The sequence below is a fragment of the Python bivittatus genome, unplaced genomic scaffold (assembly GCF_059951505.1).
Source record: "Python bivittatus isolate LINGU-HERP-01145 unplaced genomic scaffold, Pbiv_v1 ctg000480_np1212, whole genome shotgun sequence".
Classification (NCBI taxonomy): Eukaryota; Metazoa; Chordata; class Lepidosauria; order Squamata; family Pythonidae; genus Python; species Python bivittatus.
In genome coordinates this window covers 74,698,488-74,724,749 of record NW_028277075.1, presented here as the reverse complement: position 1 = coordinate 74,724,749, position 26,262 = coordinate 74,698,488, and the positions used below count along the sequence as shown (strand labels likewise).

At 41.4% G+C, this 26,262-nt stretch overlaps 1 protein-coding gene across 6 annotated transcripts in view; it reads left to right on the top strand.

Annotated features, from left to right (window-relative positions):
* Positions 1-26,262, top strand: part of ASIC4 (acid sensing ion channel subunit family member 4) — a 91,664-nt gene that overhangs the window by 54,244 nt on the left and 11,158 nt on the right. For 4 of the 6 annotated variants that reach the window (XM_088146338.1, XM_088146335.1, XM_088146336.1 and 1 more), the window contains 8 exons: positions 9,473-9,617; positions 10,512-10,639; positions 13,583-13,742; positions 15,062-15,133; positions 18,489-18,642; positions 18,824-18,915; positions 19,527-19,606; positions 21,297-21,401. In XM_088146338.1, the coding sequence (XP_088002464.1) occupies positions 9,473-9,617; positions 10,512-10,639; positions 13,583-13,742; positions 15,062-15,133; positions 18,489-18,642; positions 18,824-18,915; positions 19,527-19,606; positions 21,297-21,401 (936 nt within the window). Of the gene's footprint in view, positions 1-9,472; positions 9,618-10,511; positions 10,640-13,582; positions 13,743-15,061; positions 15,134-18,488; positions 18,643-18,823; positions 18,916-19,526; positions 19,607-21,296; positions 21,402-24,788; positions 24,874-26,262 lie in introns of all 6 variants that reach the window. The other 2 variants (XR_015797159.1, XM_007434839.3) reach the window with 2 other exon arrangements.

Genomic DNA, 26,262 nt, shown 5'->3' with positions numbered 1-26,262 from the left:
AGTCATTAGGAATTGAATTCGACTTGAGAGTTTCTTTAATTACGGAGTAGAAAATATGGAGGTAAATGTTTAAATAAGATGCAGAGCAACTCTGCAGGATTCTAGTGCCCTGGCATCACGCACAAGGGATTCCTAACCAGTGCATCTCTTGTACGTAGTGCTAGTATACTAACAATCTGGTTTAGGAAGTTGCAGAAAAATGTGTCTCCGTGTGAAGGGGTCAATATTCTGGTTACAAATGTTCTTAGACATGATGTGGGGATACCAAGAAAATGTTTTATATATGCCCTAGGTATGGCATGTATAATAGATTACTTTAAAAAGCACACACTCAATACATAGATGTTATTTTGGCTTTTTAGTCTGTATGGGAACCAGTACCAACTTCCTGTTAAATCTGATATAAAGCCCAGTCTGAGCTAGTGTAGTGTAGTAATTACTATGGATTGAGGGCAACCTGTAGTATTTGACCTGGAGGCCCCATCCAGTTCTTCACACCATGCTTGACAGTAACAGCTTCTTGGTATTAGGATATGATCACTCTAGTATCATATCCTAATATTCAGTTTTATACATAAAACACAATAAATAGACACAGGAGTAAAACTGTGGGAAATATAAAAATAATTCAATAAAAACTCTCTGCATAATGGACATTGTCTTGCAAAAATAGTAAGCATCTACTATATTGATACAAGAGGTTGAATTTTCAAAGTCCAGAAGTCCTAGTCAAAACCATCTGCTTCCGCCTTGTTTTCCAAGTCATATCATGGATACAAATGAACAATCCCTCCCGAAGGACACATCATAGTCACAGCCACAGTCCATTAACAAAGCCAGTGTTTTTGAATATAAGGCTTCTCTTTCCTTCTAAAGACCTCAAAATGTAGCATGAATGGATGAATGAAAATTTCTAACTCTAATCAATCACAGGTGTTGAGCATTCAAATGTTGAGAAAGTAAACCACCAGATGCCTGATATCCAACCCATTTAGGGTTCAGACAGTTTGGTTAGCACTGCAAAAAGGAGATCCGCAATATTATGGACAGTTTAATAAAGCAATGGAGCAATCTATCTAAATACAAAGCTATCAAGAAAAAGATCTGAATTTGATGGTTCGGCATTAAGGTACAGGATTGCCAGTATATAGCCGTTCACATTTGGCAAATAAAATATTCAAAATGTGCTAATTATTAAAATGGGGATCCCATATAAGAGACTTAAACTTAAATACATGTTTAGCATTGCTGGGCCCTCCATTTTCACCCATTAAATTGGGTTTCTTAAACTTGATTCTCCTATTGTGCATAGCAAAATAGTACATAGCCAACTTTTAATAATTAGTACAATTATAAAATTATGAATAATTAATATAATTCCATCTATTATTTTTTCTGTGATCTTGGATTTGTGACTACATATAAAAGGAAAGTAGACCAAGGGTGCCTTGAGTTCCCCTGAAATTTTGAAAATCCTAATGGGGACCCCCCTCCCCATTATCTTAGCAAAGATTCAGTGGCAAGAAATGATCATTGAGTGTGCTGGAAAGAACACTGACAAGCGTTAGAACAAGAAAGACACAAGAAGAGATAGAGAAGAAATTACAGATGTAAAAAGGACAGCATGAAGCACTGCATTGTCTGGATAGGTCATTTGCTGGTTTACATGCTGACAAACCATTTTAAATGCCCCCAGAAATAGAACTGAATCCCTTATAAAATCTCAGTGGAGATTTTAATGTAGCTGGATATACAGTTATTTACCCCAGACCAAAAAGTACCCCAAAACAAATACCATATTGATTTTTTAAAAAAGAAAAAATAACCATTTCACATGGTTGTCTGAACCCTATGGTCCTTTTCAGTGTAGATCGTATCAACTTTATTACTATTATTCCGTGGATTCCAATATGAAAATTCAAACAAAAGACTCATACTTGTAATTCCAAGAGGAAGAAATAAATATAAATATTAAATACAGAAATATTAGTACTTAGACACAAATGGATAGAGAAATGAAAAGGAATCCAAAAACACTCAGAGCCATAAAGGCTGTTGGCAAAAAGTAGATAGTATTCAAGAATTTGTTAGCATTACTTTATGCTCAAATACATTCTTTCTCTGCACACATACACACATGCTATTACTAGTTTTGCTGCTTCTGAGACTTGATAGTGTCTGACTCAAACAAAAGAAGCATCATATGGCCATCTTGGAGAGAGTTCACATTATGTAGAAATGAACCCAGTTTGCCATCAAGTATACACTGTTCAGGAAGCTAAAGTTAATTTAACTCCCTGATGAGTTTACCTGTATGCTATATGACAATGCCTTAATAATATCCTTAGAAATACACTAAAAGAGGCATAAGGCGATTAAGAGTTCCACTACTTCCTATTTGATGATTTGCATCTATCCTTTTTTTTTTTTAATTAGATTGAAAGTAGGATCCCCAACTTTTGTTTCTGATTAAAAGAAAAATAGTTGCCTGCCTTTAAAAGGTTAGGGAAGCAAATGTGTTGAAAGCACAGGAACCCTGTCAGAAATAAAATTTGGCAACTCCAGGTGAAGGGCTTGAGTATTTGGCAACCTAAAAAGCAGGCCCTTGGCCTAACAATCTGTATATGTCGCTGACTCCTTATTAGGCAAAGAAGGCACCTGAACAGCTCATTTGTATCCAGGCTCCTTGTAGACCTCTGAACCTGGAGGATTGAAATGCTGTCTCCTACAGCTTGAAAGGGAAAAGAAGGTCAAAAGCAGAAGAGGCTGGTGCTTCTGCAATGCTTAATTACTGAGAGAGATCAGCTCCAATTGTTGGCTGTAATCAATATTTATTAATTACCACAATTAATTGTGATGCAGAATTAGGGCGGTAATGAGTGGAGTATGTAATCAGGAAGGGCTTGTTAGGCAACCTGCAAGCTAGACAGGGGGCACGCTGGCAGGCAGCCACTTCAGAGCCCCCAGGAGTGACAGGAACAACTGAAAGTGACAAGAAGGGCTTTGAGCAGGGAGGGAGGGAACAGGGTAGCACCAGCAGGCTGCTGTACAAAGAGACTGTGACAAGTGGAGTTTGTTGCTTTTTTCATGGTGCTCTATGATCCATGTTAGGCACAAAGCTGCCTGCTTCATTGGCACTCTCATTTTAGTGAAAAAGTCAGATGTAATAGCCCTTCATCCTGTCAGGTTGGGATGAGCTGAGCTATTGACATTTTTGTGCAACATTACATGAGAAGCTTTTAATAAGACATCTCTGGCAGGCTTTGTCTTCTCTGTTCTTTATGAAAGAGAACATGGGGTCTTCTGAGTCACAGACCCTTTTTCAAGTAAAGTGATGGTGGAGTAGTAGGAGTCAATGTTTGTAGTAGGAGTCAATATGGCCAGATTTGATGGACCGTATCAGCTCCAAGAGTTTCCAGAGATTCAAGTACATACCCACCACAGCCAAAGATTTGGCAGAGATTTCTAGGATGGCATAGCAACACCCAGACCACAGATTCCTCCAAACTTTTCTGGTGTATGAATATCATCTGTGGCTCTGTGGCCTTTTTGATCAAACATTATAGTCTGTTGTATCCTTTTGGTCAATTTCTATTCTGTCCCCCTGTGGGCAATAAAAATATTTCCCCCTCTAATAATAAAAATATTTCCTAAACTGGACCTTTCCCAGATGTTGTCAGCTTTCTCTCAGGGATCTGTTGTTAAATGCCAGCAGCCTTGCACCATTCTGGTTTGGGTAGAGCAGGATGGGTTTTGTCAGGGAAGAATATGGGGGCAGGAGGAGGTATTTAATCCTTTTTACGTGGCCTGGTTTTTATCTCACAAATTCTTCTTGGGCAGTTTCTCTGGAAGCCAGCTCCAGAAGAGAACTGATGTAAAATTTGGGAGTCCTCCTGAACTCACAACTCCTGTTCGACTCTTTGCACAGCTTCTGCTTCGCACTTTGCACTGCTACAACTTGTACACTAGTTATACAGTCACTCGGGCCTTGGTCACCTCCAGAGTATATTACTGTAATGTGCTGAACATGGGGCTGCCCTTGAAGAACACCTGGAAACTCTAGCTGGTCCAGAATGTAGCAGCACTAGGAGTTATGGGCTCACCTGGGTATACCCATGTTACATCTCTGCTTCATGAGCTGCACTGGCTTCCAGTGTGCTTCTGGGCACAATTCAAAGTGCTGATTGTCATCTATAAAGCCATTCATGGTGTGGGGCTGGGTTATTTGTGGGACTGCCTTTCTCCAACTGTTTGCACCCATCCCACAAGAAGGGGCATGCTCCAGGTCCCATCTATCAGGCAATATCATCTGGCAGACTTAGGAAGCAGGCCTTTTTGGTTGCAGAACCTGTCCTCTGAAACACCATGCCCCCCAAGATCCAGTTGGCCCTGACTCTGCTGGCATTTTGTAAAACCTTAAAAATGTGGCTGTTTTCCCAGGCATGGAGGTTGGGAAGTTAATGGGGCTATTTATTTATGATGGCTTGTCTTCAGCTGCCTTGATGTATATTTATTATCATTGTGTATCTTTATTATTAATGTCTGGCTGTATTGAGTTTATAATCTTACCTTAGCTATCTAGAGTGCTGTGGCAAGATGGGCAGCCATATAAATGGATTTAAACAAACAAACAAACAAACCAGCTGTTGGAAACAGCTGTAGGCACTCTTGGTTTTTGCCAGGGAGAATCAGTTGTGCCCTGTGAGTGGCAAAACAAAAGACAATAAAGAAGGCTGAGTAAAAGGGCTGGCAGATAAGGAGTCAGGAGTCTGTTACATTGGGCATTGTCACGGGGCATTTGATTTTATGAAGGGCTTGCAGGATCAACTGGAGCCAACAAGAAGGGAATTTCGTACTTAAATCTAGCAGTTGAGATGCAACCCGTGGGGTGGGTTATCTGAAAATACAGGGCACAGATGCACTGTCAGTTCTGTCTGTGAAAGTCCCTTGTGTGATTGCTGAGTGTGGAACCTCAATGGAAGGTCAATCTAGGCAATTCAATGGACAAATCATTGTCCATATGGGATGAGGTGTGCAATTGCCTCTTCCCCAACAGCACTCCCTCCCTGTTATCACTTTCAACCCTCTGTTACCCAAGATGTGAAATTATGTTTGAAAAATAAAGGGCAATGGGAGAGTGTTGACACTGGGACATCTCCCTTCCCTTGTTAATCAGAAAACAGCTGGAGGCATCTGGCACAACTGGTATCTTGTGGTGGAATGAATCATGGGCCCTCTACAGAAAGCAACACACTACTTAAGTCAAGAATCATGATTTCTTTCAGGTACAGCCCTGGAGAAGATCTGGGACACTTTAGCTTAGGGATCTGCACTACCTGTTGGTATCTGTTGAATTGTTCTGAAGATGCCTTTATCCTGCTGCCCAAATGGATCCCTTCTTGCGTCTCGCTTAGATGGCTCCATGGCCCTGACCACCATCTGCTTCTTGTGTGTGATGAAGCTACATGGGCTGCTTTACAGGAGCTTGCACTGGTAGTCATTGACACAGATACCTAATGTGGAATGGAGTGCAACCTTTTTAACATCAGTGGCATTGGTCCACTGAATGCAGTGCTTGCATTAACCTCTATTGTTTAACATCTATGTGAAGCTGTTGGGGGACGACATCCATTGGTTTGGTCATCCAACTGTATATTTCCATCCCATGCCACCTTGAGGAAGTGGCAGAAATCCTGATGTCTGGAGGCTTTTGTGATCTGAATAGGAAGAAACAAGCAAAGGCTTAATCCCTGCAAGAAGGAGGTGCTGTTTGTGCAGAAATCATTTGGCACCTTACTTGTCCCAGCAGTAATTGTGGGAAGTGTTCCCTTGAAGAAGGTCAGTGATCTAGGGGTCATCCTAGAAATGGCTATTGCTGGATAGGCAGGTGGAGGCTGGGGATAGGGGGATCTGTCCCCAGCTTTGACTGGTGTTCCAGCTGCAGACCTTCCTGGAACATTATGGCCTGACAGTGATTACCTGCTTTGTGAAGTGCACTTTACACGGGTCTGCCTTTGAAGACTACACAGAAGATGAATGTGGCATCCTATTTATTAACTGGTATTAATGTTAGTATTTAATAAATAGTATTTAAACTGATTTAAACAGAATAATACCTGTCTTGGAGGAGCTTCATTAGTCCAATTCAAGGTGCTGTAAAACAGTGCCTCCAACTCCTAGCCATCATAGACAATCTCAGAAGGATACCATAGTTGATGTTATTGAAGGCTTCTAAGAAGTCTAAAAGGTCCAGGAGAAGCACACTGTCTACATCCGTTTCTGGCACAGATCATGCACTAGGGTGAACCCTGGCTGAAACGAGTATGTGTCGTAAGAAAAGGGAACAAATGAAAGTATGGATTTATTTTGCTCAATCTCCATGTAAAAAACATCTTTATTAGATGTTGCACTGGGGTAGAAAGTTGGTCATTTGATTTTAGTGACATAATCTAGAAATAGAAAGTCTCTTGCAACATGCCCTAAAAGAAGAGGGATAAGAGGACAGATTATTTTCTAGAAGATAGCAGAGCTTTAGTCAGCTGTATAACTGATTTTCACTTCAGTCCCTTCCATTGTCCAATAGAGTACTTAACATGTGATCCAAGCCATTGCTGGTTCTCATTGATCATTAAACAATTGGCTTCAAGTCTGTACAGTTGAGCTGCAGAAGATGCATGTCCCTGAGAAGAGCCTGAAGCTTTTGCAGTGAGGGAGTCTGCTGCCCTGAGCCACTTGGTCTTTACTCCTACGTGATGTTGTAGTTGGTCTGAAGTAACTGGGACACTGGGTGGAGAGTTGCTTAGAATATGTCTCAGAATCTTTTCAGTATCAGAAATCTTGCTGCAGATTCCTTAGTAAGAGGTTCTTTGTCCTGCAGAGAGGATATTGGAAAAGCACTGTCTATCCAGGAACAGATAGCCTGGAGCTTCCAGAAGTTTTGGCCACATCCTTGTGCTCTCCATTTGTCTGTGACTGAGGCTGATGGGTACTGTAATCCAAAAATGTAGAGTGCACCAAATTCACTATCTCTGTTGTAAAGTATACAGAATCAGCCCAAGCGGGTGCTTATTAAGAGGGGGAGTGAGAAAAATAGCAGAGCAATTTATATCAGTATTAGGGAATGGGGCTGTCCTGCCACCATTTGCTGCTGGTCCTCTTCCAGCCATCCAAACATTAGCATGGATATCTGTCCTGAACAAGCCAAGAATTGCATTCATGAGACTGGGATTCTCAATCACTTGGCAGACAATGGCTCGATCACAAAGAAGCCTTACATGTGAGTGGACGTTTCTCCTGTACAGAAGCCACATCAATAGGTAGATGGTTGTGACTGGACCAGCAATGTCCCTGATGCCAGGCCAAGAGTACAGCACAGTTGGATTCCCCAGTAAATGTGTTGTATTGCCATTCATGAATTTTAGTTGTGAATGGGATTCATATGGATGCAAGTTCACAGCATGGAAAAGTGGGCATTCTCATGGAACAGGAGAGGAGGGAGAAATACAAAGGTTGAACTGGGAGCACAAAATATTTGGAGGGCTGCGTGGGACAAACTTATTTATTTGATCAGAAATGGCATAATGTTCATTTTGGAAATAAATATACTTCAGGGTCTTGTGGCCATCAACCCAGAATGATCATTCTTATAATGAGGTTCTCTCCTTTCTTAAAACTTCTTCTTTTAACATAACGTTGCAGTTATGAAATGGTAAGATGAATATTTATTCTACCTCTCAATTATTCAGAGGAGCAACTGATTATAAACAGTTAAATTTTTATTTAGTAGTAACATTGTATGAACAGATAGCATATAACATACATTTTTCTTTTCAGAATCACATCAATGAACTCCTCTGGACTTATTTACAGAGCAAGGGCTACCAATGTCCACCTTCTTTGTTGTTTTATGTGTACAGGTTATCTGCTTTTAGTTTCCCTTTTTCTATTCTGTGCCCCATCAGCTGAATTTTCTGTTAACCTCCCTCTCTAAGTTCCCTTAGCTCTCTGTCTTCCTGCCTTATAACGAAGTGGCCAGTTAACCTTTACTTGTTTTAGCAGAATGCAAGTAATCTACCCTTTCATCACAGGCTCCTGTTATTGTTCATTCTGAAATTATGACCCCCAGTCCTGGGGACTGAGATGCTATGAATTCTAAACTTGGGTCTTAGGACATGACTTAGATTCTGTGGCTTGGGAAAAAAACCCCATGAAATATAAGCTAAGCTTCCATTTCAGTTCTGTTTTCTTGGCAATCGATATTGTTTTCTCCCTAGTGTCTGAACAGCATTTCTATTATACCTATTATCTCTGTTAATAAACCACCCATTTGTTTTGACAAAAACTACCGTTTCTGTGTGGCTTCACATACTGGGATGATCAAAGTATTCTGTGTATCTTGATTCCACAGAAAATAACAAATCCTAAAATATTTCTGATAGATCCCAAACAGTTCAGAGATCTGGAAGATCAGACTGATGGTGTCTAAGGAAAAAGGAAATTGCTCTAAAGTGATTAGTATTAGCATCCTGATTGTATCTGATGAGCATCAAAAGAAGGAGTGGTTTCTCCAGTTTGTTTAAGGAAGCGGTTGAACTTCTTGAGGGCCCAAGATACAGAAGCAACCACCATCACACCTTGAGGGATATCAGCTGCCAGATTTCATGTTGGTTCCCCTCTGATTAGTGTCCCTCCCAGACTTGCTATTGAATTCTGGAGATTGCTATATTCTTTGATTTCCAGCACCATTTCTCTCCTCTTCTTCACCCCCAGTCTCAAAAAAATCAGATAGTTGCTCCAAAGTATATTATAAAATTACAAAAGCTGCTGGATCACATCAAAATCCTTTCTAGTCCCATGTTTTGCTTCTCAGTGATCAGTTAGGTGCCCCTGGGAAGTGCACAGTAAACATGCCCTCTGACTTTCTAAAGACTGTAGTGTTCTTTGTCTCTTGTGTAGCTATATAATTTCATTCCTCTCTGGATTGCTATATCCATCTCTCTTTTATGCTGGAGTGAATTGTCCTCTGATGTGATGAAAGTAGCCAAGAAAACTTTATCAGGCAGGACAGGGGCTCTCCAGAAGGAAGTCAGTCTGTCTGTCTGTCTGTCTCTCTCTCTCTCTCTCTCTCCTTTATTATCTGCTTTTTTAAAAGGAGAAAGTGGGGGAGGAAAAAAAGAACAAACGTTTCTTGATTATAGCCTCCATCATCCTTGACCGTTAGTCATATTGGCTGAGGCTGATGGGAATTAGAATCCAGCAATATTTGGAGCATCCCAAATTCTTCTTTCCTGATGAAACAGAGATGTAAACAGAGTGAAGAATGGATTAGGATTAGAATAGCTGAAGGGAAATTTCAGTAGTATTGCTACAGACAAAGGCAAATTTTCCCACTCCTGCTAACCGTACTAATATGTGGACTCTTTGTTGACATCCTCATGATATTGGTTCCCTTTGAACTGTCCTTTCTCCACAGGTCTACACACGCTATGGGAAATGCTACACATTCAATGGTGACCGAAACAAACCACGCGTGACTCGCCAGAGTGGGATGGGGAACGGGCTGGAGATCATGTTGGACATCCAACAGGAGGAATATCTGCCCATCTGGAGAGAAACCAGTAAGAGCTTGCATGATACCAGGAAGAGACCAAAGAGATATGATTTGATTACACTGTTAGTATTAGTCCAGAGGCCGATCCCTGTCCTGACTCCCTGGTACTATTTTTTCCCCTTCTATGCAAGACAGATATTGCTTCCAGTTCCCAAAGCCCAGAAATATTGATTAAATGACTATCTGCAGTAGGCTGGAAGTAACTAAGATTCACAAACGTGTTACTTTTAATAGTAAAAATTCTGTAGCAACTTTCTCCACCTTGTTGTCCTCCAGATGTGTTGGGAGTTAAAGACCCAAGTTCCCAAAGTTAGGAAAGCTGTTGTACATCGTACTCAGTACCTGAATACCAAAAATATTGCTACTGTCCAAATGGTTCAGTTATCACTACATACTGTGTTTTTTAAACAAGGTAGGGAACATATGTAAACCACAGCTTTTAGAATTCTTTCTAATCCCTTAATAATAAATGTGATCTGGGTCATGTGACTGGGAGGATGGCGGGAGTCTTAGAAAGAGGAGCTGGCAACTCCTTTCCAACATTTGGTTGGGTTGAAAATAATACAAAGATTAATTGTCAGGATTACGAGAGTGCATATGCCATCATGTCAGACTCATGAAAAAATAAAGCGCTTATATGTACCAATTCTAGAGATCCTGGCAGCGTACCTGTGATGTTTTTAGAAGTTGTAATATATAGCAATTATAAAATCTATATGAATGCTTTTATTATTTGATAACTAATGAATCCCCTTAACAAGGCAAGAAACAACACAGTCATAAGGGCAGAAAAGATAGAGGAATGTGCCTACAAAGGGTCAGATGAATGAATATATTCCATTGATGTCTAGCCCCCCTGCCCGAAAAATCCTAACAACAGCACCACTACTTCTTGTTACAGATGAGACATCATTTGAAGCTGGAATTCGGGTACAGATCCACAGCCAGGATGAGCCACCCTACATTCATCAGTTGGGATTTGGAGTCTCCCCTGGTTTCCAGACCTTTGTTTCCTGCCAGGAGCAACGGGTGAGAGCCAAGGGAGAAAGTAGAAGTCCCTCTAGCTTGAGGAAGTGTGAATCAGGACATTATTTGGGAGAATCTGAGAATGGTGGGAGGCATGCGAACAGAGACCCAGAAAGAATGCCTTTTCTGCCATAGCACCTGGACACCATTTGGAACACCATTTCCCCCAAGCTTATATTGGCCCTGACCTGGCTGGCTTTTTGCAAAGCCTTGAAGACTTGGATGTGTTCCCTGGCATGGGGTCAGATTGTTATTTGGAGCCCAGGAGGTTCTTGTTTATCTGTGGCAGATTGGCTTTTACCTTGGTTGTTATTATATGTATTGTGATTTTATGTTATTTATATTATGCTTTAAAATGTTATTAGCCACCCAGAATTGCCAAGGTGAGATAGGAAGCCAACTAAATAGGAAGGAAGGAAGAAAGGAAGGAAGGAAGGAAGGAAGGAAGGAAGGAAGGAAGGAAGGAAGGAAGGAAGGAAGGAAGGAAGGAAGGATAAATTAGTCTTCCACAAGCAGGTCCTTTCCCCAATGTGTTTGTTTCAATTCCAAGCTGACTGGGAACTTTGGAATTGTAGTCCTGCACATCTGGAATGTATTAGACTGGAGAAAGCTGTGATGTAGCATCATGTTTCTCAAATGATGCTCGTCCCTTGAGTCAGCTATGAGCTGTTATAGGTGAGACCAGTGTCTGGACTATAATAACATTCTGGTGAAAACATTCTCAAAGGATGTGATCTTGAATGTCATCTTAACAGAAATATAATACCCTAGGACTTCATAGGACTCTTATTTGATTAGTTAGACTAGGTGGAGGAGAGGAAGGATTGTCAATAAAAAGCATAGTCAGAGTTTCATTGAACCGAGATCCCTCCCAGCCAATTCCAGGCCACATCCAGAAGCAGGTGCCAGATGTATACTACTACAGTGAATTCTACTCAGGAGATCCTACTGTGAGTCAAGCCTGGATATTTTAATCAGGCTCTTGCTTGCAGAGGAGTTAAATAAAGCAATAACTCTTCTAGCTGATAGCCAAAAAGACAGCAGCAGAACACATTTTCAGGTTATTCAGTAAGTTTTGCAGTTTTCCAACTCTACTGCAATTTGAAAGAAGACACTGAAATACCTGCCAATTTGTTAAGGTGGCCATTGTTGTTTTCCTTTTCTAACCTCTTCTACAATGGGCCAATATTTGTAAGATACTTAAATTGGTTTAATGGTTATTCAGTTTCTCCAGGGAACTGTGGCAGTTGTAGTGCTATGGGACAGGAACTTCTAAAAAAGAAAGCCCAACATTTCACAGAACCACAGTTCCCAGGATTCTTTGAAGAAACCATGAGAGTTAAAATGATACAAAAGAAATGTAATTTTGTAGCGTAACTATGTTCCACGAAAAAAGAAACAAGCAGCGTTATTTAAGATTCTGGAGCTGGTGCCAAAATAACTCTGCAGACATTTGAGTCCCAGGAAAAACCTGAGAAGGTAAATACAGTTCCTATAATCAGAGAAAGCTGTGCAGGTCTTAAAAATATCTGACTCAAAAGCCATTCCAAGAAATATCCTTGAATTAAGCATTATTACCTTAATTGCACTGAACAGGGACAGTCTAATGTCTCTGTTCCTACTCCACCCCATTGCAATACACTTTCCAATTAAATGTCATTAATGCCACCTAGCTTTCTTTGAATTATAGCTGAACCTCAGCATAAGGAAGGGGTCAATTTAAAAATATTCAAACATATCAGTTAATTGGTGTATACAGATGAACGGTCCATCTTCCCTTCAGCCAGGTGGCATTAAAGAAAATATTCATAGCGAAAGAGAAGTCAAAATTTGTACTCTGAAGTTTCATTTGTTTGCATTCTGTCAAACTCTGTTGGAATCAGCTTGATTGGTCATTTCACTTCACATCACATCACTTTTCATCACATTATTTTCTCATTAGATTCTGATCTTGGGGTTAGCTACATTCTAGTCCTCTACCATTTTAGAAACAATGCTCATCCATAGAAGTTCTTTGTGGGAGTTGGGAGTCCCACAGTCACTACCTCTAAGTTCAACCTTGCTGTTGGGAGAATAAAATTGGAAGAAGAAGTACTCTGCCATTACCTCTTGGAGGAGAGATGGGGTTTAAATCCAATGACAAATTAATATTACAAGATGCTGCATGTGTCTCTCATGCTGGATGTTATTCAAAGCCTAATCCTGCCGGATGGGGAGGACAAAGGGTACTGAAGCTGTGATAATAAAGACTGTTTGTGTTTTAAAGTAGAGATTTCCTCAGCTCAGATTCTTAGCTGCTACAATGTGTAATAATTTAGAAAAGCAAATACATGAGTCTGAGATGTTAAAGAACCCCATAAAATCAGAGGCAACTGTAAAACCTTCTAGCCTTAAGAATGAAATTCATGGTTAGTACTTCAGGTTTAGATTGGAGAAAAATGGGTAAAAGTTATTTACAACAGAGGCTGCTGGCTAGTGTGCAAGGAGAGGCCTCGAAAAAGGGTTTTAGCAGGAAAATATACTCCTCGGGCTAGAGCCATGGCCCAAAGGAGAGCATTTTTTGTACAACTGTCCAGTTCTGGAATTTCTTTCCTCTTCATTCATGGATTTTTAGGTTTCCAGCACCAGCTTCAGATATACTTGTTCACCTTCTACTTTTTGTTAAACCGCTGCTATGATGCCTTTCTGGCCTAGTATTGTCCACGTTTTCAAGTTTTTCAAGTTTTTTTTTTTTTTAATGTTTGGTAGATTTTTCCTTTTCTTTTTTAAATTGCTTTAAACTAGTTATGTACTTTATTGCATCCTGCTTTGGACTGTTTTTAATGATGGAAAAGTGGGATAGAAAGTCGTATTACAAAAGTTCATAAATAAGGAGAGGCTTTTCAGATAGCGTCATTGGCCAACACAGCTTCTCTTGATGTTGAGCTTGCTCCCCTTCTCCTGCAGCTGACATATCTGCCCCAGCCTTGGGGGAGCTGCCGGGCCAGCGTGAAGGAAGAACAGATCCTGCCTGGCTATGAGAGCTACAGCATTGCTGCTTGCCGGCTGTTGTGTGAGAAAGAGGCTGTGGTGCAAAATTGCCAGTGTCGCATGGTGCATATGCCAGGTAAGGCAACCCTTCTCAGCCCTCTGCCTTAGTTGCCTGGAGTATCCACTACAGGAACGTGTTTGCCATGGACCCGTGGGGCTAACCTTGGCTTGGCTCACATCTGCGCCAGTGTTTTGAATGTCACAATTTGACACTCAGACACAAAGCTGGTGAAACTTTTCCCTCCATTTGTTTCCAGTTCCAGAAAACTTTCACCTGATCAATATCTGTTTGTCAGTAATATTAGTATTAATAAAGATACAGGAATCCACACAGATATGAACAGAACATCTTTATACCAGTCTTGCTCAGCCAGGTACTCTCTGACTATGTTGAATCACAGCTCCCATTATCCCAAGAGCCATCCTTTTGGGAAAGGACAAGACTGGAGGGGACTGCTTTGCACCCTCCCTGTCCTCATACTTTATTGTATATCCTGTGTTGCAGGGAAAAAAATAATACCTGACCCAGCCCCCTTACTTGTTCTACAAGCCCCTAGGCACTATGAATCAACTAACTGCAGTTTAGAGTTTTGCCCTGAGTCCAATCTAGTGGGTCTGATATGCGATTTTTTTTCTCCATAGTGATTATTATCTAGAATTTGGGCATCCTAAGTGGGAAACTATACTGTCTCATATCCTGGGATACGTAGGGCTGGCAACAATCCCACTTGGGCCATCCTTCAATAGCTCTTATGCCTCCTTCACTCCCTCATTTTCTACAGGATCTCTCATTGTCAGCATTGGCTGCAATGCAATCCACCCCACCAAATGCTGGAATACTCTAGATTCCTGCTGGTTTCTGTTACCATGGAAAGTTATCACCTCTCTGACCCATATGTACTCTCTCTGACCCATATTTCAAAACCCAGAGGGAAGCAGTGCTATTGGCTTACACACAGATCTCACCGGTCCTTGGATTCTATAAACTAAATTTTTCACCCAGGTTATTGCTCTGAATAATATTATTTGGCTCAGAGAATTGTTTAACTATGACATCAGGCGAATCTTTCCAAACTTGATGCCCTGCATACATGCTGAACTACAATACCCATCATCCACCCCCAGAAAGTCAATTGTCATGCTGACTTATTGGTAGTGGTGGTAAGTCCAACATGCACAGAGCACCAAGTGGAGAAAGCAGTGTTACACTGCCTTCCTGTGGTTTCTAGCAAGCAGATGCATTTGTACCAAAGCAGCAGGGTGAAAGATACATTCATCTACATCCACATAGCAAAATAACTAGACACCCTCTCCCTGTCCCATCCCCAGGAATAACAGGAGCTCAGATTTGGGTAAAGAGATCTAAGGAGGTATCTCTAGCTAACTACTATCCAGGTTCTTCTCTTTCAGGCAATGAGACCATCTGTTCACCCAACGTCTACATTGAATGTGCTGACCACACACTAGGTAGGTACTTTTGAAGGTATCTAACAGACCATGAAGGGACCAGTAAGGAAAGGATCTAGACAGCCAATCATAGCAAAATAGAGCTTTAGTTGCTTTTGTGGGAGCAGCTGGTTGGTGTCTTAAGGCAGGTTTCAGCCCACAGACTCTTGACTGGCCAACTAAAGTTCTCTCCTCCTTCTCTGAAGGCAAGTATGCAGCAAGAGAAAGGAAGAATAGGGAGGGAAAGAGATAGATGGATTGATGTGTATGGAAGAAAAAAAGAGAATCATACAGATGATAAAATATAAGGACTGGAGATTGGAGTCCAAACCTCAGCCCATTGCAGGAATCCACTACTGCACCATCCCCAATAGATGGCTATCCAGTCGGTTTAAACAACTCCAGCAAAGAAGAGTGCACCACCTTCCAAGGAAATCTGTTCCATTTTTGAACGACTATGTTAGGAATTTTTTTTCTTGATATCCAACTGAATTCCATATCCTTATAATGGATTCTTGCCCTGTCTTCTGGAAATTGTGCCTTACATTTTTCAACCTGAGATGCAGAACCTGAGACACAGAACATTATATTTCCCTCTGTTAAATTTCATCCTATTCATTTCAGCCCTACTGCTCAAGCCTATTTAAGATCTTCTTGTATTTTCTCTTTCATCTAAAGTATCAGACACGCCTTCGAGCTTTGTGTCATCTACAGACTCCTTCATCCCTTCAACTCCTTCATCCAAGTCATTGATAAAAAGGTAGAGCAGTAGCAGGCCCAGGAGAGAACTTACAGCATGCCACTCATCACCTTCCATCTTGATGGAGTCATTAATGTATACAGGCTGCTCTACCAAAAACAGAGATCAGATTAACTTGGGGTGACTTGTTCTTGATAAACCCATGCACCGCATTGTTTCTAAATGCTGACAAACGGACTGCTTAATAATCTGTTCTAGAGTTTTGCCTGGTATCATGGTCAAGCTGATTGGTCTGTAGTTACCCAGGTCCTCTTTTGCCCCCTTTTTTTTGAAGACAGAACAACATTTATTCTTCTTCAGTCCTCTGGTATAATGCCCATCTTCCATGATTTCTCAAAAATCATAGAAGGAGGCTGCAGAACAACATCTGTGAGCTCCTTTAAGCTTCCTGGCTATACTTAATCTGGCCCTGGGGACTAAAACACATCCATAGCAGCCAGACAGTCCTTAACAATCTTGCTGCTTTTCTCAATTTTTCTGTTTTGGTCCAATGGAACATAGATCCCCTTTAGGGATCAGACTGAAGCAAAGAAAGAACTAAGGAGCTTTGCCTCTGCTCATCGCCTCTAACCATCCTACCATCCTCTCCTAGCAGTGAGCCCACCCCTTCCCTTTTCTTCCTCTTAGTTGGCTTGGCTAAAAAGCCCTTTTTGTGGCTTTCCTTGCAAGTTTAAGTTTCTTTTACTCTTGAGCATTTTTTACTTTCTGCAAATATTAGCTACTTGGTAGTATACCTCCTCAATAATTTCACTCCATTTCCATTTCCTATACACATTCTTTTAAATAGCTCACTCAAAAGCCTCCTGTATATCTATTGTGGTTTCCTAAACTATTCTCTCCCTACTTTTTCTTCTCGTCTGAACGGTGTGTGATTGTGCCTCTAGTATCTTATTTTTAAGAAGTTCCCAATCTTCCTGTGTTCCTATGACCGAAGGATTTCTGTCTGCGGGAACTCCTCTATGCTTATTGAAGTTAGCTCTCCTCAAGTCAAATATGCATGTATGACTATGTATATGTGATATACTTCCTTTTTGGGGAAGAAGGGTAATTCTTGAAGCCCAAGACAGTGTGGTCACTTCCCTCCAAGATCCTGCTGCTTTTATCTCTTCAACCAGTTCTTTGGTATTGTTTAGGGCCAGACTTAGAAGAGCTGTTCTCCTTGTCTCTACTTCAACCTCCTGGAAAATAAGGCAGTCAGCAGAACTGCTGAGGAATTTGGAGTCTTAGCTGGGCTTATTTTCCATCAGATGTCTGGGTAGTTGAAGTCTCCTGTTATTATTACATCTCTCCTCCTGGTCCAGGAGGGCTTTATTCAGATTTTTAGTCTGGTTTGGCAATCTATAGCACACCCCGACAATGGTATCCTTGTTGATTCTTCTCCTTTGTATTCTTAGCCAGATGTTCTTGCTGAACCCTTAGGCTGAAATTCATGGATTGCTACAGATGTATGCACTTCATCACATATATTGCTACCTCCCCTTTTGTCAGGTCTATTCATTTTGTATAAGTCATGGCCTTTGATCTTTGCAATCCACTTGTGAGTTTCATCCTACCAGGTTTCAGTAATTCCTAAGACATATTCACCTTAGACAGAGAAAGAAGAGGTGATAAATATGAATGATGGAGGATATATTGCTGTATGAATGGGAATGTGTGAATGGATGTGTATACCCAGCGTCTATGGGCTATGTATTTCTTTCTTTTGTTTTACCTAATGCACTTTTGGCATGTGGCATCTTGAGTGAGAAATGCCCCTTCCCCATCCATTCTTCACTCTAAGAAATAGGAATAGTTTATATGATGACTTCACAAAATTCTCAGGGTAGCTGAAATTACAACTTTTGAGCTTGGCTTTAATGAGCTTTGTAGAAAGGAAGAAAATAGCTGCCAGCCTGGGGAAAGTGCATGTGTGTGATGCAGTGAGCTGAATTTACAAGTGCTGAGAATTCCTCAAACTATCCTAGGACAGCCATGTGAGAACTGTTGATCAGTGGCAATTCTGAAGGGGATCTAGACCAAGAGCAGACAATGTGTTTGCCCCCTCCCCCAGGAATGCATGTGGCAATGCGTGGAAGCTGCTATGAACAAAGAGAGTGGTGGTTATTTATTTGTTATCTCCTTAAACGACACGTACTGCAATATTGTGACCTTTGGCAGCTTACAAAATAAGAAACATCCATACATCTGTGGTTATGGCCAGAGCTACCATCTCTCCCATCTCAACTTAAAGAAGGACGCACAACCTTCTGCTTCCCTTTTTTATCTCATGAGACACATACACAGAGTAACATCAAACACTTGTTTGGCAGAATGGCCAGAGCACAAAATAGCTAGGATATAAAGCTCATGGGAATAATTCTTCCTGGGTGCCCTGCCCCCCCGCTTCACAAACGTGCTATCCCAGATCTGCTGAGCAACCAAGAATGATTGGAGTAGGGTACATTTGGTAGGCTGCAGTCAAAATCCCTGAGAATTGTATATGATCTGAAGCCCTGGGGATGTCCACCAGTGATCTAGTCCATATGTTGTAGCCTTATAGATAGCAATTATCTATGCTACATGATATGTTATTCTAAAGCAGGCCCATCTTTTCCATACATGCCTTTTCACTCATAGATACAGCCATTGAAGATTCCCAGGAACGCTGTATCTGTCCCACGCCCTGTAACTTGACTCGCTACGGCAAGGAGATTTCCATGGTGCGCATTCCCAACAAGGGCTCAGCCCGGTACCTTGCTCGCAAATACAACCGCAATGAGACCTATATCCGGTGAGTATCATGTTGCTGAGGAGAATTAGAAGAATTCAGACAGTGAGCAAACTTCCTAGAGTGTGGTGGTGACACAGAACTAAAGCAAATAAGGCCTGGAGGGCCTATGTTGAGGGATGTGTGGAAAAACTCAGTTTGTAAATCTTCTTTCTCCTGCTTCCATTATTCCCACTGTCCTAAGGGAGAACTTCTTGGTGCTGGATATCTTCTTTGAAGCACTGAATTATGAGGCAATTGAGCAGAAGAAGGCATATAATCTGGCAGGGCTTCTGGGTGAGTGAGCATACATAGCTACTTCTCTGCCATTCCCCCTGTGTGAGAGCTGCAACCCTGGAAGCAAAGCAAGTTCTGAGGAGGCAAGGATTGTGTGAGCAGACGAAAAAGGTGAGTGAGCAAGCCTGGCTTTGACTCAAGATGGCTTAGACTGAGGACTATTACTAGGCCCATGTCAGGGTCTTATAGCAACTTGTGGCACCTTAGTGGCCCTTTCTGTTACCTGCCTGCTCTTGAGCTAAGAGCTGCAAGAAGGCCTTCTAGCCTCCATAACTGGTGGTACCTTTCCCAGCATTCCTTCTTTTAGAAAACCTCCACAATGACAGAGAAAAGGGCACCTAGATCAGGCTTCCAGAGTTCTCCACAAGGCACCACCTATTCAAGAACTGTGGTGCTTGTTGCTCACCTAGCAGGATGAGCACCTATCCCTCCTTCATCTTCTCCTTCTGGAGGAGACAGAGAGACCCCTGGAGTGCTCCAAAAGAAAAGGAGAGAGCCATGCTTGCCATCCAGCCTTCAGGATCCACCACCCAGTCCTTCCCAGCCATCAATATGCTCAACCCCTGGCTGGTTACTTAGTGCCTCTTCCTTGTCTTCTCCTTTGTCACTAGGGGACATTGGAGGCCAGATGGGCCTCTTCATTGGGGCCAGCGTCCTAACCGTCTTGGAAATCCTGGACTACATCTGTGAGGTAAGAGCCCTCTCAGAAATAGAGTAGGCTGGGCTGGAAGGAGTAGGGAGTTGGACTGGAGAAGGGGGAAATCTTCTGCCCTGCACTAAATACAATTCTGTCATTAAATGATGAGTCCCCACCTGTTTGAGAGTCGTGCTGTCCTCAGATTGTGAAATAATAAGTGGTGAAGGCTCCAGGCTAGAAAGCAGGAGACGGTGAGTTCTAGGCATGACAGCTGGCTGGGTGTCTTTGGGCCAGTCCCTCTCTCGCAGCCCAACTCACCTCACAGGGTGGTTGTTGTGGGGAAAATAGGAGGAGGAAGGAGTATTAGGTATGTTTGCCACCTTGAGTTATTTATAAAAATAATAAAGGCAGGACAAAAAATCTAATAATAATAATAATAATAATAATAATAATAATAATAATAATAACAACAACAACAACAACAACAACCACCTCTCCTCAGGGCAAGGGGCTGGGGAACCTGTGGTCCACTAAGTGTAGCTGGATTTCTAATTCTGGTTAGCCCCAGTCGGCATGACCGGTAGGCGGGGTGATCAAAGCTGAAGTTCAACTGTATTGATGACCAAGGTCTATGCTTCATGAATTTTGGGTGGCAAATGATTGTGAGGACATGTGGACAAAGTTCCCAAAGTGGACATGGTCAGGATTTTTTTTTTCTGGACTTCGGAAAGTTTTGGTCTCTCTTTTGTGTGCTTGTTTAATTAGGATAGAGCTGTTTTTGTGTATTTCCTGCTGCAAAGTGACAGGAAACAATGACTTTGATTTTCACCAGTCATGTTCGGAGGAGGTTCTGGGGCCATCAGACAACAGGTTCAGGGCCACATACAGTCCAGGGGACCCAGATTGTTTGTTTGGATTTGACTTACTGTGTTGTATGGACTCAGCCAATGGTAGTTTATTTATTAAAATGTGGTTAAAGAAATCATAGTGTAATACAGTGGATGAACACATTATTTAGGTATTAAATGAAATTTATTTATTTTATGTATTTATGATTTAATATGCCTGAATATTGCTTCTTAGGCTGCAGCAAGACAAAGCAGTTTATAATTAAAACAGCTGTAAAATATATCCAATAATATAAAACAACATTTGGTGAACCTTAAAACATATTCAATAAAAAGGAGAGGAGGGACATTCTTCCATTATTCAAATAAAGGAGGCTTGGCTGGCAATATTTCCTACTATCCATGTCCTCAGACTGCCAGCTAAACAGGGAAGAATACAATCAGAAGCCCCAAGCCTTTGAAGAAGGACCCCAAAGACTTTCAAAATTGGCCCCTAAATTGTATCCCTTTACAGTGGAGAAAGTAATCTTACTTATGGGTAGTAATCTTACTAGCTGGCAGTTCTGTTTGCAATGGCCTAGAAGCCCTGTACAATCAATCAATCAATCAATCAATCAATCAATTATATTGTAGTCTTACATTTTAAAAATATAGATCTCTTTTATCCTGGTCCTTAGGCTCACCCACTTTTCAGAATGTAGCCCATAGCCTTCCAAAAGTTCTGTACCTCTGCTCTGGAGCTTTGGGCCTTTGACAGAAACCATAATGGCCTGCATGATGATTTTGATGGGCAGTGGAAAACTAGGGGAAGGGTTACATCTATTTCCTGCTACACAACCATCTCAGAATACAAAAGCCCTGCTGTTGCCATTATCCTGTCTTTTGCTGTGCTTCAGGTGATCCGTGACAAGGTGGCCCATGGCTTACGGCGCCCCAAACCTCCCCTGAAGAAGCCTTCGGGCAGCATTGCCACCCTGGGACTGGAGGAAATCAAGGAGCAGGTACAACACAGGTTTCTTCCTCTCCCAAATTAACTCCTGCAGATGCCACAAAATTGAACTGGGAAGAGGGCTTAATTGGAAGCAAGAGGGATGCCCTTCAGTTGACCCTGAAGCTTCGAACCTAGTCAGTTAAGGGTGAAAGAAGCTGGGAGAGAAAGATGAGACAGACCACCAGCTTCTGTATTTAATAGAGGGATATGCCATTTATATGAGAATTTTGAAGGGTTTTGTGGACCAGGTGCAGCAAGCTGTACAACTGTAGGTATGATGAAAATTTGTCTTTCTTATCGGCATTTTAAAAGAAACATTCCACTTAATGTTGCAGTTTCTGTATCTCTAAGAAGCATGCATCTTATATCTCTGTAGCTGTTTGAGAATTATACATCAGCTTCCCCCAGCCTGGAGTCCTCTGGACATGTTAATACTATGACTCCCAGAATTTCCAGATCTGTTGGGGTCTACAACCATGGGCCTTTGCTGCAATTTTTTCTAGAAGCATGGGCAAAGCTGCAGTTTATAGTGTGATAGTAAATTGTGTCACTCGCATGTATCATTACAACACACCTGCCCAATTTTCTTGTAGATATGCAGTTGGATATCTAGCTGTGCCATTTTTGTCACGCATTTCCTATGTTCCAGAATGTCCCATGTCCTAGAATCCAAACATGAAGTTACCTTACCCTGAACCCAACTCTTTTGTCTATTTAGCTTAGTATTGTCTATATTGACTGCAAATGCAGCAGCTCTCCACGATTTCAGATTTGCTAGTCTTACCTAGAGGTCAGGACATCAACCTGGGGCCTTTGGCCTGCAAGGCAGAGGGTCTACCCATGAGCTAGAGCCCCTCCATTCTTCTTGGAAAGCCTTGCAATTATTCTCTAGAGAGAAGCAATGGAGTCTATGGGAAATGTCTTTTTGCCGTGGGAACAGGGAAAAAGGGATATATTTGGCCAGAGTCGGAAACTCAGTTGACTTTCACATGGTTAATCAGCCACATTTTTCATTAGCTAATGTAATATAACTTATTATGCATGGATTTATTGATTTATTGATGCTTTATTTAGCCCATTTATATAGCCTCCCATTTCACACAAAGCGACTCAGGGCGGCGTACAACAATTAAAATAACAAGTGAATGAAAACAGGCATATAAAAAGATTAAAAGTTATTAAAATAAAAACATTATCACACAAATTTTTTAAAATTTAGGTTTTAAAATATACAAACCCCACAGAGGGAGCAGAATATCAATTGCAGTGGAGCCATCTAAGAATGTCTCCGGTTCCCAAAGACCCACAGGCCTGATGACACAACCAGGTCTTGAGGGACTTCCTAAACAACAGCAGGGAGGGGGTGAGCCTCACTTCAGGGGGGGAGAATATTCCACGAGGAGGGAGCCACGGCAGAAAAGGCCTGCCTCCTGGGACCCACCAAATGCAAGTCCCTGGCCGATGGAATGCATAGCATACCTTCCCTGCTGGATCTAATGGGACGGGCTGATGTGACTGGGGAGAGGCGGTCCCTCAGATAACACATTATCTTTGTATATATTATTATGTTACACACATAACAACAGCAACAAAAAAGCCATGATTGTATCAGGTTCCATTTCTATTGTTTTGGTAACCTAGCAGCTTGTACAGCCAGTCCACCAAGATTTATAGGCCTTAAGAAATTGTTATACTAGATCTACCCCTTCTTTTTCAAAGGGTAAACCTTTGGATCCAAGATCCTGACCATAGTTTTCTACCTGTGCTTGAAATCCTCAAGAATTGAAATCCAAGAAACTGTTCAAATCCTAAAGCAGTGCTTGACATTGGTCATGGACTGAATTATTTAAAATGAATTGAGGTGCTCCTGATCAACCAGTAAGGAGATCAAGAAATTAGGAACCACTTTGAGTGCCATTTTGGAGGTCCGGGCAGGATATAAATTGAATGAATGAATGAATGAATGAATGAATGAATGAATGAATGAATGAATGAATGAATACTATTATGGAAGCTTCCCTCTCTAGGTAAAACACAAGAGACCGAGTACTCTAGAATTATGGCACTGTAGAGTTGGAAGGGGGCATTTAGGTGATTGAGCCCAACCCCCTTTTCAGTGCAGGAATCCAGATTTAAGAACCCCAACAGATACTGTCTAACCTTCCCTTGAACACACCCAACTGAAGGGAGCCCACCACCTCTGCAAACTGTTCATGTCATCTTTAATAGTACATCTGAAGACAAGACATTGATTTCTGAATAGCCATAATGCCAGATTGCCTCAACACCAAAGCCTGCTTTAAAAGAAAAGGAGAAGAAGACCCATCCAGGAACTAGGAGAATAGAAAACTTGCAATTTTGCTTAATCTCAAACATATGTAAATATGCAGTCCAAATTGCACGGCTACTACAATCAATTTCAGCCCTCCCCCCAGTTCCCTTTCTAAAGCCCCAACAGATCAGGCCTGATTAACACAAACTGGATTACCCACCACCTCCACCACCACAGTCATTATATGACAGGGCTGCTGCGCAGGACTGGCATAACCCATCGTCTCTCAAATACCGCAGTGCTGTTCGCAATATGGGTACACTGTTAATAGAGCAGTGCTTTAAAAAATACATAGCAACTCAGATGAATTGTATTTAAAGAAAAGGTGTTGTGTTAGTAATATTAAACATTCCTGTCTCTGACTGTACCTTTTGTTTTGGATAGACACATTACTGCCCAATCACTGCTACAACAAAAGCTTCAGTTTCTGAATTGTTTTTGTTACCAGGCAGCAATCATTTCTCACTAGGGAAGATTAAAAAATAATTCTGTTCATTTGTTGGCTAAAAATACCAAAAAGCAGGAATAACCCTTTCTTGCAAAATTGGCAGATGATTCAGTACATATTTTAGGTTACCTTGGTCTTCTAGAAAGCCTAGGGACTTCTTTTAATGAAAGTTTGAAATCTACATTTATGCCTAGTGGGTGGAGGTGTGTGTGCACCTTTTGTAGACACCAATAACTACAACTCTACACATACCTTTTGTTTCCAGAACATGTACTGTTTGCTTTTATCTATAAGTTGAGTGGGGCATATATTTCTGTCTGTGGGAAGAGAGAAAGAGAAGGAAAATAATTCAGCTGTGAGGGATCACTGATTAAGTATTCTTTGGAACCCCTACCGATAACATTTTGCTAAGTAAAAAAAGATTTTACTGTTTATAAAAACCAGTGAACTAGTAGAGGTAAGATCCTTTTAAGTCAGACTATGTCATACGCAGGCAATTTAATGTAGCCAAACAGGCAAAAAACCCTTCTTGAGCTAGTAGAGAACATCTGCAATCATGACCAGAATAGAGGAGGCTGAAAAATGGTGAGAATCTGAGTTGTTATATGATAAAACAGGCAGATCTACTTTCAAAAGAATTTGAGAGCTGAAGAAGATATCCAGTCTGACTTTTAAGATATGAGCTTATCCAAACTCATAAAGGTAAATATAGAAAGTGGTATGCATATACTGTGTTGAAGAGAACTACCATAAAAAAAAGAACTTTTGGATTGGAAGCAACTGGGAATTCTAGATTAAATGTGTCCTTCTGGAACAGCTAATAATTTCACGGACAGGGACAGTTGAGAGCGATGACTGAGGTTGAAACTTAGCAGGAGGCCCTTTCAGATACTGGAAACTGTGACCTTGCCCCCCCGCCCCCCCCCCCACCATCTCAACATGTGTCTCCAGCAAACTTTCTTGACCAAAGATTTAGATGTCTTTTAAGTAATGTAATCTTGAGCATTTGGTTTACACACATTCCCAAAAGTAAAAAAACAGGATCTTCTCAACCTTAAAAAAAAAGAGACTCTGTAGATGTCAGCCCTTCAAGGTAGGCAGACCTGGAAACTGACTTTACACATTTGATTGGAACTATATTGATATAGTCCAACTGAGTTTTCCCTTCCCTCCTACTGATACCCTAGGGCAGTGTTTCTCAACCTTACCAACTTTAAGATGTGGACTTCAACTCCCAGAATTCCCCAGCCAGCCAGCTGAAGTCCACACATCTTAAAGTTGGCAAGGTTGAGAAACACTGCCCTAGAGAATTAAGGCAGAGCCAGTCTGAGTTTCTTCCTAATGTTTTCATTGTTTCCCAGATTAAAGCATGTTTTTGTAATCATCTCTGCATAATTTTTCCAAGATCACCTCTGTGATTCTGTACAGGAATTTAACTCTGGCCTTGAGAAGGAGGTAGGAGAGGTGAAAGAGTTACTCAGGTCTGGGAAAGTAGAAAACGTGAGAAAAAAACTCAGAACAGTCTCCCCCCCGCCCCCCGGCTGCCCCTCAACATTGTCCTTAAAAAGGGGCGGTGAAGGTTTTGAATAGGCTTTCAAGATTCTCTTAATATGCCCTGCAACAATAAAGTCACATTCCTGAAATCCCTGCTGCATCTGTTTCTTGACCTGGCCTACCTCAAAGGGCCGATAGATGCAGATGTTAAACCTGCAAACAGATTTTCCTGCAACAGTAGAAATGAAATACACTGGAGAATAGCCAGTTGCAAAGGGGGGGGGGCAATTGTATCTGAGCAAATCAATCTGATTTAGAAGAACAACTATCGAAAACTGTCACTAGACAGTATCCTCATTACTCCACAGAGCTTTAAATCCAGAAGCTAAGGCAAGTTAACCTGGTGATACAAATACCTGGATTTTGCTGCTGGACAGCTGGAAAAAGAACTGCAACTGTTCACTGGCCTATGAAAAGGAGTTATTCAGATGCAATATATTTAACAAGGTGCTGATAAAACTCAAACCTCACGCAAGAAGGAAACTGATATGGCCATTGAGCAGCAGAAAAAGTGGGCTGGGGATACATAAAATCTAA